Below are 14,403 nucleotides of genomic sequence, written 5' to 3' on the forward strand. Positions count from 1 at the left end.
ACGTCATTGATCACATCGCCAGGACATATTTCATTATTGGTTTAACGTTAATCTATCTATTTCAAGACCGTTGCTTGGCCGACATTTACCATGTACCTTTTTAAACTTCAATTGATGACATAATTTATGTTCTATCTACGATTCGCACTCAACAAACAATAGTTATTTGTATAATTTTGCTGGAAGTTTAAAACCCAATCGCCAATATCGAGTAAGCGGGATAGATCAATTCCTTTCATTGATTATTATAAAACAAGTTGTAACGAGGATGGGATCCCTTTCGAAAACACCAACCTTTACTCTTTACTATGTATCTAACTCATCTTTTTTCTCGGTCTCTTTATATTCCTATATGTCACAATGTCTTCATCCCCGCATTCTGCACTATCATAATACTGGCAAACATGGCGTGGTGTGGATTCAACCAAAATCATCTTCATCATTGCGACATCGATTCCAACCTCAACAACATCCTACCACTCTTCGATGCAATACTAACAAAATCGTAAAAATAAAGATAGAATGCCATAACCGCAATCCGACCGACCAACTGTTCTAACTCGTGAAGACGATTGCAATAAAAATGCTGCACAAAAACAGAATGATTTAGCGAAAGGCAAACAACTCAATCCAAGACGAAATCAAGCCATCAAAATAGCGCCAGACAGTAACCTCGTGGTGGTGGAAACTGTGCACAGTGAAAAATCGAACCGAACCGTGGCAGCCGCATCGCCATCCGACGTCCCAACCCAACGAAAGGCAACCACCCGCACTCCGAACGGAGGCGGCAGCACTTTGGCAAGGATTCGTCCATGCAGTGAGCCTGCCAAGAAGGGCAGCTCGGCCTCGGTCTCAGCTTCAGTCAATACCCGGTGCTGTTCCGGCGTCGGTGGGTGTACCAAGTGTTGCTGCTGCTGCTGTTGTGGTGGGTGTTGTGACGGCAACAAACGGCAACGACAACAACCGCAACAGCTGCAACGGCGGAGCAGCGATCCCCCGGGCTGCCGGCAGAAGCAACAACAGCAGCGTTCCGCGTCATCTTCGTCCTTTGGTGCGGTGGTTGCAACCGGCACAGTCGGTGGCAGTGGTGGTGGTAGTGGTGGCGGCACCCGTAGAGCTTGCTGTGGACTTGGCGCTGGAGGGGGTCTACAGCGGAGGACTCGCAGCGGCAGCGGTACCGGCGCGGGTACTATGGAGACAACCCATCTGGTGACGGAGTTCATTACGCACACCGGAGCCAACACGCAGGACGCCGTCAGCTGTCTGAAGTCGTGGGAGTGGGATCTCAAGAAGGCGCTAATCGACTATAATGGTATGGATTTTTTTACTATTATTGAATGTTTAAGCATTGATCTTGCGTTAATTTTATAAGGAGTAGTAAATAACGTCTGTGGGAAATGTGGTCAGACTGGTTTTATATTTATTTATTTTGTTACACATAATTTAAAAGAGAGTCGATACCAATGGACATTGCATGCTAGTCCGTTGTCTATTGTGATGTTTGCTGCAAAATACCGTCTGGAAGCATTGCACTGTAGTGTCTTCTAGAAAATGTAACTACATGGCAATGATACCAATCTGTTTATAATATTCCTGTTCGAAAAATGACATTATTTTGTGGAAAACATGTTTCATCCTAAGTTTTTTTCAAATGATAATCTCATCTATCCTTAATCATGTTAAATCATTATTGGTTAACTAAATTGCTCAACTTTGCTTATAGTACACAGCACAATATCAATATCAAACTTACTTTGGACTTGAATCAATAATCTCCATTAATCAGGATAGGATTTAAAAGTCTACATAGTGTACTTTGTATTCGGATAAATAGGATAAACCCAAACGATTGTCTAAATTTGATAGGACAATAATTATTATCGTATGCCGTGTATCTTGCAAATTATTCGGGCTGTCGAAAATATTTTTTCACAATACATTTTCCAAATCAATATCTTCCACATAACGTACATATTCACATATGAGTTTTCATAACATTGTAAATTAACGTCCAAGTCGGGTGGTTTAATCCCCGGAAATAGGCAATTATCTTTGATTGAACACAAAAATTTGTAAAATCTCCACATCTCGATATTGAAGGAACCATCGAGATAAGGAGAGATCGAGGAATGGAAGGAAAATTGATATGGGTACCAGATAGAAAAAAGCTCGTTGCTACGAGAAACGTCAAATAAATCAATGTCAAATGTCATCTCTTGTTTTCGATGTGTTTGTTTTTGTCCAAAGATTGTCCAGTAGCCCAAAAAATTTAATATATCGACATCGGAAGAGAGAGTCCAGAACAAAATATGACCAGAAGACATCGATATAGAGATATATCGAGATACGGGGGTTATCGAGATGTAGAGAGTGGACTGTGGTAAAAAGATTTCGTTTTAGCAGCTATGTCGAATGTTTTAGAAGTATTTCAGATACAATATAAATACTTCTTGGTCCCATACTACTTAGATCATTATGAATACTTATAGACGACTCGATTGTCTGTTCTTTATTATCGTCTTACATCACATTCACATTGGATAAAAAACATGTAAAAGTGAATCGATTTAATATGCATAGGCTTGTTACAACAACGCGGATCCCGCGGTTTTCGCAGGATATGACCACCGAGCAGTTAGTACGGACGCTGGCACTGTGAGTATAAACTTGCTTAGGCACCCCGGGCCTCATATTCCTAAAACAAATCTCTTTGGTCGGTTTCCGGGCATTCCGGGGACACCAACCCTAGCTGTAAGTCCCAACAGATCCAGTGTCCTAGGCCCCTGCAGGCCCCTGTGAGCCTGCAGGGATTGGTTATCTGGAAGATTGCAAGCAGTCCGTGACTATTTTTAGATATCCATAAACTCCATAGAGAGTGAACAAGAATTCTTACTCCATAAGTATACTTAAGGTCTGAGGGAAGGGTTTTTCGTTAAAAAAGCTCGTGGTAGCCCTCTCTGAGAGAGAAAATTGTCCAATTCAGTCCACCAGAATGACGCTGTCAGTGTCGCCAAAATTATTTCATCATTATGCAGTTTACAATTGCTTTAGAATTTGCCTTAAGTATAGTCTGCAAAGTATAAAAGAGCGTGAGAGTAAATCGACGGTTTCCCCTCCTGGAAAAATATTTTTTCAACTTTGCAATATTTTCTGCAAAAGGCAGTTTTTTCAAATAATATTACGAAATTCATCCAAATGAAGCATCCCACGGATGTATTGAAGTCACCACTATATGTTGATGTAGTTTTAAAACAAGAGTGCTTCTCCGATTCAGCTGGGGAATGCATTTTCTCCTCAGTTGGCGGATTTTTTTCCGGGGGGTGGTACAAGCACGTGGCTGTTTTCTTGTCAATGACTGGATTACGGTAATTTGGGCCTTAAACGGAGAACAAAAGGAATTGGCACCAATGGGGAAGAAATTTATCACTCATACAGTGGTTCGGCGAGAGAACAGCAGCAGCGCCGACCAATCACGCAGTGAGGAGATCAAAATAAACAAACTTCAGCTGGTTTTGGAAAATGAAAACATGAGCCGTTTCTAGAACAACATTAGAAAATATCGTGAGAAGATTTCTGTACAAGGTTTCCACACAAGCTTTGAAAAGAATTTGGGTAATAACAGTGGTGCTGGTGTAAATAAGACAAGTAAGACAAATGAGACAAATAAAAGGTAGATAAGACAAAGAAGACAAATAAAATGAGTTCCTTCAGGAATTCCTCTGGAAGTTCCTCCGGAAGTTCCTCTAGGAATTCTTTTGGAAGTTAATCCAAAAATTCCTTCGGAAGTTCCTCCACGAATTGCTCCGGAAGTTCCAAGTTCCCCCTGGTGGAAATTCTGGAGGGATTGCTGGACGAACTTCCGGTGGAATTCCTGGAGGAACATCCGGTGGAATTCTTGGAGAAACTTCCTAGGAGCTTCCGGAGGAACTTCCAGAGGAACTTCCAGAGGAACTTCTAGAGGAACTTCCGGAGGAACTTCCAAAGGAATTCCTAGAGGAACTTCCAAAGGAATTCCTAGAGGAACTTCCAAAGGAGTTCCTAGAGGAACTTGCGGAGGAATTCCTAGAGGAACTTCCGGAAGAATTCCTGGAGGAAATTCCGATGGAATTCCTGGGGGAACTTCCGATGGAATTCCTGGGGGAACTTCTGGAGGATTTCCTGGAGGAACTTCCGGAAGAATTCCTGGAGGAAATTCCGATGGAATTCCTGGAGGAACTTCCGGAGGATTTCCTGGAGGAACTTCCGGTGGAATTCCTGGAGGAACTTCCGGAGGAATTCCTGGGGGATCTTCCGGAGAAACTCCTAGAGGAACTTCCGGAGGAATTCCTGGAGAAACTTCCGGAGGAATTCCTGGGGGAACTTCCGGAGAAACTCCTAGAGGAACTTCCGGAGGAATTCCTGGAGGAACTTCCGGAAGAATTCCTGGAGGAACTTCCGGAGGAATTCCTGGAGAAACTTCCGGAGAAATTCCTGGAGGAGCTTCCGGAGGAATTCCTGGAGGAACTTCCGGAGGAATTCCTGGAGGAACTTCCGGAGGAATTCCTGGAGGAGCTTCCGAAGGAATTCCTGGAGGAACTTCCGGAGGAATTCCTGGAGGAACTTCCGGAGGAATTTTTGGAGGAATTTCTTCATTTCATTTATTTAGTTTACATCTAAACAGATAACACTTGACGCCACAATACACGGTTGGAGGCCGTATTTCTCCATCCTCGAATGCGCCCCACGCTCGCCAAGTCATTTTGCACCTGGTCTGCCCACCTTGCTCGCTGTGCTCCACGCCGTCTCGTACCTGCTGAAGCGAACACCATCTTTCCAGGGTTGCTGTCCGGCATTCTTGCAACATGTCCTACCTATCGTACCCTTCCGGCTTTAGCTACCTTCTGGATATTGGGTTCGCCGGAGAGCTAGGCGAGCTCGTGGTTCATTCTTCGCCGTCACACACCGTCTTCTTGCACATCGCCAAAGATGGTCCTAAGCACCCGTCTCTCGAATACTCCGAGTGCTTGCAAGTCCTCCTCGAACATTGTCCATGTTTCATGTCCGTAGAGGACTACCGGTCTTATCAGCGTCTTGTACATGACACATTTGGTGCGGTGGCGAATCTTTTTTGACCGCACTTTCTTCTGGAGCCTGTAGTAGGCCCGATGTAACAAGCCCCACGTTACAATTATTTTATAACAACATAAAGATTAACTATCAACATGTAACAAATAACAAATTAAAATAATGCACGTTCTCTCCTGGTGCCCTGAGAGAGACGGCTGGGTGGTGCCCACACTACGGGAAATGACGAGGTTTCATATGAGATTTTTGTCCATCAGCCAAATCCCGCATGTATATTTTTATTGCGTATTGCGCTTTTTGTCTACAGCAATTAGTTTGCTGTATTCATAGCTGAGCCTTTGTACAGGATTCTTATCCTATTTGGGCACCTCGAATCAATTAATGCCATTTGGCATCAACGATTCGATGTCTGTGTCTGGAACAAACTGGAACAAACTTGGGAGAAATCACAACTAAACATTTTATTGCCTACTTTCAGGATTTCATCTTGGGTTCAGACACAGAAACAACAAATAAAACAGACACAATATAGCACAAACGATATAGACTCGATCGAAGATTCACAACATTCGAACAAAATAAAACCAACCGTAACACCGACTCTCACAGATAATGCGCCTTCATATTTCACGACTAAGTTATCAGCAGTTAGCAAGGATCCAAGGTAGACAAATTCATCGTCCACCTCAAAGGTATCCCCGTCTATCGTAACATTGCTTCCCAGGCGGGCCCTGTCGCGCTCGGTTCCGCTCACAAGCATGTACTTTGTCTTCCATGCATTCACCACTAGTCCAACTTTTGTTGGTTCACGTTTCAGGCGGGTGAACAGTGCTGCCACCTTTGCAAATGTTCGGCCGCCAATGTCCATGTCATTGACTGGATCTGTTGAAAATCGTTTCCCAGCTGTTACACCCGGCTCTCCGCATGTCACCTTCTAGCGCAATGTTGAACAACAGGCACGAAAGTCCATCAACTAGTCTTAGTCCCCGGCGCGATTTGAACGAACTGGATTGTTGCCCAAAATCTTCACACAGTTTTGCACACCATCCACCGTTGTTTTGATCAGTCTGGTAAGCTTCCCAGGGAAGCTGTTCTCGTTATCGCTGGTATTCACGGCATTTTTGAAGGATTTGCCGTACAGTGAAGATCTGGTCCGTTGTCGAGCGGCCGTCAACGAAGCCGGCTCGATAACTTCCCACGAACTCATTCACTAATGGTGACAGACGTCGGAAGATGATCTGGGATATCACTTTGTAGGCGGCATTAAGGATAAGGATTTAATAAAGACACCAAAAAAAAAAAAAAAAAAAGAAAAAAAGGATGGTGATCGCTCGAAAGTTCTCACACGGGTAAAATTCCATTCTCGAAAATCATAAATATGACTCATGATTTCATGAATATAGTGCGTTTTCATGTTATGAAAATACACCATGATTATAACTCATGAATTCATGATTTGTTTTATGATCTGTTTTCCCGTAACGCATTGATACGTTACGGTTTTTCTACCGACGGCTAATCATAATTTGGATCATGAAATCATGAGTCATATTACCTGAAATCATGAGTCATTCGACCGGAATCATGAGTTAAATTCATGAAAATGGGAGCTTTTCTTATAAATGCGGGCTCCATCCATCATTGAGTTGTGAATCGATTCATAATTTAGTTCATGAAATCATGAGTCATCTTACCTGAAACCATGAGTCATTCCACCTGAAATCATGATTTGAGCTCATGAAAATGGAAGATTAGTTTAAAAATGTGGGCTCAGCCGATCATCAAATCGTAAGTCGAGACATAGCAGCATGAGCTGTTTAACTTGAAATTATGAATTGAATTTACGAAAATGGAATAATTTACTTAAACTAGAGCTCGTCCCATATTTAAGATTAATGAAATACGTCCAGAAAATGAAATCAGCAGTTATGAATCCACCAGATGTGCACTGCTGCCACACACTATAAATAGAATATTGCCATGTTTTGCATGCTCTGCATTTTAGTATTCAACTACACAGGGATATAGGGTACATTTTAATACCGAAGTCATGTTCTTTTGAATTTAAATCAAATCCTAATCCACAATATAAAGATTTTTCGAATTTGCCAGCACCATCTCCTCAAATTAAAAAAGCGCCACCGCCGATCGATTGAGACAAATATTAGTGATCACAATTCGATGCAAACTCTAAATTAATAAGTAATAGATTATTATTAAAATACAATTGTTGATCAAACCCCATTACTTACAGAACATGTTTCAAATTAGAAAAACGCCGCCGCTGAGGATTATGGACGCCGCAAATGTATTGCCACGGTTTGACAGATAAAGGTAACGCTTGTCCCATTGATTTCATAATTTCATGATTTACATTCATGGCGGCGGTAGCTTTGACTCATGATTTTGGTGAATTGAATCATGAAATCATGAGTCAAATTCATGATTTCATGAAATAAGATAGATCATGAATTCATGATTTTTAAATCATGAAATCAGTAACGGATTTGTTTCCGTGCACACTCCAGCTTGTCGCCTTTCTTGTAGATGGGGCATATGACCCCTTCGTTCCACTCCTCGGGTAGCTGTTCAGCTTCCCAGATCCCACTATCAATTTGTGCAGGCAAGTGGCTAGCTTTTCCGGGCCTATCTGGATGAGCTCAGCTCCGATACCATCCTTACCAGCTGCTTTATTGGTCTTTAGCTGTTGGATGGCATCCTTAACTTCCCTCAAGGTGGGGGCTGGTTGGCTTCCGTCGTCCGCTGAACTGACGTAGTCATCTCCTCCGCTGCCTTGACTTTCACTGCCTGTACTCTCAGCGCCATTTAAATGTTCCTCGTAGTGCTGCTTCCACCTTTCGATCACCACACGTTCGTCCGTCAAGATGCTCTTATCCTTATCCTTGCACATTTCGGCTCGCGGCACGAAGGCTTTGCGGGATGCGTTGAGCTTCTGGTAGAACTTGCGTGTTTCTCGAGAACGGCACAGCTGTTCCATCTCCTCGCACTCCGCTTTTTCCAGGCGGCCTTTCTTCTTCTGAATAAGGCGGGTCTGCTGTCTCCGCTTCCGTCTATAACGTTCCACGTTCTGCCGGGTACCTTGCTGCAGCGCGAACTTCCTGCAGCGCTACGATGCCGAATCCACGGTCCTTGAGTACATCGACGAGTATCCGTGTGCTCCCGATGATGTTGAGAGATTTGCAGTTCCACGAACCGAGTTTCCAATCGCTAGTCCCTTTTCGTCGCAGTGGTCTTCGCCGATGGTTCCGGTCCGTACTCTCTTGTGGATTATTCGTTGCCTAATTTTTTTTTGCTGGCTTGCAGGGCTTGACACCAGATCCCATAATTTTCCGGAGGACCATTCCTCCTTGTTTCCAGTGGACAATGGTGCACAGTTTCATTTAGAGTCCCTCGCTGGCACTCGGACGATGATTAGCCTCCCCTCTCATGGAGAACAGACGCTCAGTAATATTTGCACCTCCAGAGAGGAGCAACCCCTCTTTCTCTGTCAGCATACGATCATAGTTCCCACGGGGGTTGGTTACCCGATCTTCTCTAAGGTTGCTCGTATCCCGGCCAGCACCACGAGGAGGTAGGGATAGGAGTTGCTGGGTTGCTGGGTTTATTCCTTCAGGTACGCGACGTACCAATGGTACGCTTTACCCAGCATTTTCCGTGCCAATGTTTTTCATATCGCATCTAAATTCAGAAAACAGTTAAAAACTATCTTACATCATTCATAAATTATGTGAATGATATTTTGGTTCAGAACCAAAAACTCAAAATTTCAATGGCTTAAATGCCGCAGTGCCGAAATTATATCAAACTAGCATTTTGGGAAAGCACGCAGAATTTGGCTAAAGTTTCGCTTTAAATAGTTATTTCATGATTTAAAATACACTCCCACCCCACAATTATGAAACACTTTTGCCAAAAAGTAATAATTTCGCAAACAAATAGAAGTAATTCAATGTTGAGAACATCGTTAAGTGCTCCATAACTGTGGAGGGAGTGTAGCTCGGAGAGCATGGCATATCTCAATAATGGTGCAGTAAGGAAAATAATACGAGAAATTCATAAATATTTGGTAAACAAGCCGTTGCAAATTTACCCCGCCTGTTCACTTACCCCCCACTGAAATTAAAGAGCAATGCTAAATAAAATTGTTTTAATAGAATTAAATAAGTTCATGGAATCACCCTTGCTTTACAATTCCATCTCTCATCTTTCAAACCAACTTCATTTAGAGTCAATCAACCGTTCGTTAATCTAGATTTACCATCTTTTCTCGTTTCATTTCGTTCCTCCCCACGGGAAAACCACGCTCCTGTGTCGCGCGTTTGTGTGAACCTCGATTTCGCGGTGTACCAAAACGCCAACACCTGGATTCGCCTTCACACAAACCGGCTGACGCCTACCTTCAACTCCAAACCGTGCACACTGGTGGTTTTTGGTGCAACCTGGAAATCCTCCACCCCCACATCCAAACAGACACATCAACGACCGAGTATTTCAACAGCAAGAAAATTGACAATGAGATATTAATGAAAGCACAACCACCACCCAGTGCATCGTCTCCTTCACAATATCCCGCTATCCCGTCATCATCACTGGCAACAGCAACAACGGCAGCAGCTGCTGCTGCTGCGTCCCAGCAGCAACCCATAGTGAGGCTGCAGCAGTCCTCGTCATCCGCTAGTTGTCCATCATCGTATAGCAATCAGGTGCATCACCAGCACCGTAGTAGTGCGCCCAGTAGCCACAATAGTAGCGCTAGTCACCATCACCCTCAGCACCCGGTGGTTGGGCCACGATCCAGCACGGCCAGTGCCGCCAGCAGCAGCAGCGGAGGTGGTACCGATTGCGTGCCATCCTCCCTGACACAACACCATCCGCACTACAATAACCATCAACACTTACCCCCGCTGCTAGCATCTGCAAAGAACGGTCTGGAGCAACAGCAGCAGCATCAGCACCACACTTACCGCAGCAGTATCAACAGCGGTCACATCAATGGGACAGTAACGTCGAGTTTGCTGAAACCGATGCTCACCAAAACCGACTCGATAGATATTTTTGACTGTAGGTGTTTTTTCATTCGTAGTGTTTTTAGTTTTTCGTGGTATTTGATTGCCCTTTGGGGCGATGGTGCGCAAAACAATGAAGTTTTTAATGCAAATAAGAATAAACTGTATACTGTCCATTGTTAAAGTTTTGCGCTCCACTGCATTGATAATAGCTATGTGTAGTATAACATGCGGTGATAAGTTTGCACCCTATTTTTACTACTATTGCTTTCCTGTTGTTACCAAAAATAGTTTTCATTTCCCGTAAAAGCATCTATGTGAATACTCCTATAACATTCACCATCCGAAGAAAAAAAATGTATACTGAAGATATCATTTGCCCTACATATTTACTGTTATTACTACGGCATTGCACTTATTCTCCCTTTCCTCCTCATACTCCAAACCCCATCGTCCTCGCCGAATGAAACTTTTTGGTTCGACATTCGAGAGCATAAGCAAGCGCGACAACAATAAAAAAAGAATTCCACCATCCTTGCAAGCCCATCCAAACTAATGTCGTCTATGTTTTTCCCATGTTTTTATCTTCGACGCCTTCCTTGCTTCGGAACAACAACATCCGGTGCCACCCACCCCTCGTGCGACATCATATTGATTGCTGCTCCTCCTGCTATCCGGCCCCGTTCTATCTCGCAGGCAAAAAGCTCGAACGAGGCATTTCGCGTGCTACGGAAAATGTGAACCTGGTGTCCCGGGCCCGGCAAGAGTTCGCGATGGACTTCCACACCCAGTGCCACGAACAGAACGAGAAAAATCTCAACTTTATCGACACACCGGACTACACTTTTACGCTACCCGATCTGACCAAGTACACGGAGGAGTTCCGGTAAGTTCAGCGTCCGTAAGGTATCACATCATGGTGGCTTACATCAGGGCAACTAATAGTCTTCAAGGACGCGATATGTGCAACATAAACTAATTAATGTTTTTATGGTTGTTTACCCCTTGGCAGGAAATTTCTCGAAAAGGATCTGATTGACACGTCGACGCTCAACTCCCTGGAGGCCACCAATCGGCTAAACTGGTGGTACGAATCAGGCGTCTGTCGCAAGCTATGGCCCCTAACTACGGCAGGTGAGTGCTCTTCGTTTTAGTTTTGGGAATTTATATCAATTTATAATCAGTGTTGGAAAGATCATTCTCGAGTTTCTGCAAAATTTGAGAACTCTATGTTGAAATTCGATTTTTTTATGTACGCACGGTCAAACATGTTGTACCGGTTGTACCCGACACAGCTCTAGAGAAAATGCTTCGGTTGCTGTTTTGACAGTGTGTTAAAGTTTGTTGGGCAATCGTTTGACAGTTGGCGAAATTGTTTGATTTTCTAATAACCATTGCGAATATTTAAATTCTATATAAAGGAATTGAGTTGGGGCCTTCCTTAGCCGTGCGGTAAGATGCGCGGCTACAAAACAAGACCATGCTGAGGGTGGCAGGGTTCGATTCACGGCGCCGATCTAGGCAATTTTTGTATTGGAAATTGTCCCGATTTCCCTGGGCATAAAAGTATCATCGATATGATATACATGATATACAAATGCAAAAATGGTAATTTGGCTTAGAAATCTCGCAGTTAATAACTGTGAGAGTGCGTAATGAACACTAAGCTGCGATGCGGCAATGTCCCAGTGGGGGATGTAATAGTAATAAGAAGAAGAAGAATAAATGAATTGAGAAATTAAAAAATAAATGAATTGAGTAGATGGAGAAGTAAGGAATTGAGGAGTTGAAGATTTACGGAATTAAAGAATGAAGAATTAAGGAATTAAGACGTTGGAGATTTATGGAATTAGGGAGTTCAAAAATTAAGGAATTGAGGAGATGAAGAATTAAGGAATTGAGGAGTATAAAAATCAAGGAATTGAGGTGTTCAAGAGTTGAAAATTGGAGAGTTGAATAATGCAAGACAAAATTTTCAAAACGACTTATCTGCTTTTGTAAACAAAGATTTAAACGACGATTTGACGAATCTGATAGCTCCCCCACGCAAACCAACACCATCAACAGGTAGCGGAATCCTTCACCTACCTATTGACGGTGTTGGTTAACGTTTGAATCTTTGTTTACAAAAGCATATAAGTCGTTTTGAAAATTTTGTCTTGAATGAAGGAATTTAGGAGTTATTTCATCATTGAATTGAGAAGATGGAGAATTCTAGATCAACATTTGAAATGAGCGTAACAGCCAAAATTTATTCCTTCTGATTCTTCGTCTACATATATAGCTATATACGTGGACAAAAAATCAGAAGGATTAAATTTTGGCTGTTACGCCCTTTTCAAATATTGGTCTAGAATTATGCAATTAAAAAGTTGAAGAAGTAAGGAGTTCAAAAGTTGAAGATATAAGGAATTAAGGAATTGGGAAATTAAAGAATTAAGGATAATAAATTTAAAAAATGAAACAAATAAAAACAAAATTGAAAATAAAAATTAAAGGATTTAAAAAAAAATAAAAAATACAAAATTTTTAAAATTTGAAAAAATGAGATAAAGAATGAAAAGAAACAAAAGATTGAAAAATTTAACTGACCGTTACAAATATTTAATTAAAATTATGTCCTACTGGTCTTCGAATTATTTTTCGTTGTCCTCCCCAAGTATTATTTTTGGGCAAAAAATACGAGGGAGGAGGAGACATAATTGTTTTACAATATCGGCTTACAATGTTTTACAATATTAGCTAAGAAATAAGATAACTAATGATTTATAATTTTATAACTTGTTTTCATTTAAATACTACCCCCCCCCCCTGACCTTTCGGAGACCAATAGGACATAATTTTTATTAAATAAAACCGCCTTAGTAAATAAAATGGAATAAAAATTCAAAAAAATAAGTGCAAATAATTATTTAAAAAAAACCCAGATTAATCCATCTAGCATTGATTGTTGAGCGCACGAGCATTTCTTATGAGAGTTCAAAAATGGAAATAATAAAAACAACTTTGGCTAAAAGTCTCGCTAATGACGACAAAAAAAAAAACAACTAGGGTAATTCGCCAAATGTTGATCGGCTAATTTCTTCCTATTAATATTCCTATTTTTTAACGCACGTGTATTTCTTATGGGAGTTCAACAATAGGCGACAAAATTAGTCGTTCAAGATAAAAAATGTAAAATAAAAAAATGAAAAAATCATTTTGTGCTTAAGAAAAAATAAAACAAAACTTACAAAATAAAAAATGCAGGGGTAAAATAATTTAACAAACTGTAGCACCAGAAAAAATATTTCAAAATTGAAAAAAAAATACAAAAATTGAGAAATTAAAAAAAAAAGAAATATAAAAAATAAAGGAAAAATAAAAAAAAGAGAAATAAAAAAAAAGAAAAATAAAAAAAAGGGTAAGAAAGTTACAAAAGAATATGAAATTGATAATTAAAAAAAATAAGCTAAAGATTTGAAATCAAATAATAAAAATTATATAATATTTTATTTTTCTAAAATATAAAAAAAATGTAAAAATTATTTTTTTTAGATATTGGGAAAAAAATTAAAAAAATAAAGTTAAGATAAAAAAAAATATAAAATAAAAAAATGAAGTGCAAAAAAGGAAAAAAAACATGATAAAATGAAAAATTGGGAACTGTGAGATTATAAAAATTATATTTCAAAAATTTTAAAAGGATTTTAAAAAATTGAGAAATAAAGATATTAAATAAAATACAAAATAAAAAACTAAAAAAAATTAAAAAGTAGGAAAATCTTAAAATTTAAGAAAACAAATAAAAAACATGTATACTATAAAATAAAATTCAAAAAAAAGTAGGAACAAAAATTTGTAAAATTATTAAATATTTTAATAAATAAAAGAATATTAAAATGTATAAATTGGAAATTTATAAATAATACAAATTAAAAACTAAAAAATCAACTTTTTTTTTATAAAAAAAACGGTAAATCAAAAATTTGATTGTAAAAAGAATTGAAAAATTAGGGAATTGAAAAAAATATCAAATGAAATTTTAAGAAATTGTAGAACTGGAAGAATTAATTTAATATAAAACAAAAATAAATGAATGAAAAATTATAAAAATTATTATTAATTATAGATTTGAAGTTGAATAATAACAATTATTCATTGGAGAAAATTCCACGCAAAATAAAAAAAAATGTTAAAATTAAAACATGGAGTTTGGGAAATAAAAAAAGATCACTTAAATTATTAAAAACAGTAGTATTGAAAAAGTAGTATTAAAAAAAATTAAAAAAGGGAAAAAAATAAAAAGTAAAAAAATTGAAAAATTAGAGAA

At 39.9% G+C, this 14,403-nt stretch overlaps 1 protein-coding gene across 8 annotated transcripts in view; it reads left to right on the forward strand.

The window, feature by feature from the left end:
• The window catches only part of LOC134225631 (OTU domain-containing protein 7B-like), a 140,815-nt gene that overhangs the window by 88,358 nt on the left and 38,054 nt on the right, over positions 1–14,403 (forward strand). For 4 of the 8 annotated variants that reach the window (XM_062705856.1, XM_062705858.1, XM_062705859.1 and 1 more), the window contains exons 3-6: positions 518–1,312; positions 9,556–10,146; positions 10,788–10,977; positions 11,104–11,225. In XM_062705856.1, the coding sequence (XP_062561840.1) occupies positions 1,192–1,312; positions 9,556–10,146; positions 10,788–10,977; positions 11,104–11,225 (1,024 nt within the window). In that variant the 5' untranslated portion in view covers positions 518–1,191. Of the gene's footprint in view, positions 1–517; positions 1,313–9,555; positions 10,147–10,787; positions 10,978–11,103; positions 11,226–14,403 lie in introns of those variants that run through there. The other 4 variants (XM_062705861.1, XM_062705863.1, XM_062705857.1 and 1 more) reach the window with 3 other exon arrangements.

The sequence above is a fragment of the Armigeres subalbatus genome, chromosome 3 (genome assembly GCF_024139115.2).
Source record: "Armigeres subalbatus isolate Guangzhou_Male chromosome 3, GZ_Asu_2, whole genome shotgun sequence".
NCBI classification, from domain to species: Eukaryota; Metazoa; Arthropoda; class Insecta; order Diptera; family Culicidae; genus Armigeres; species Armigeres subalbatus.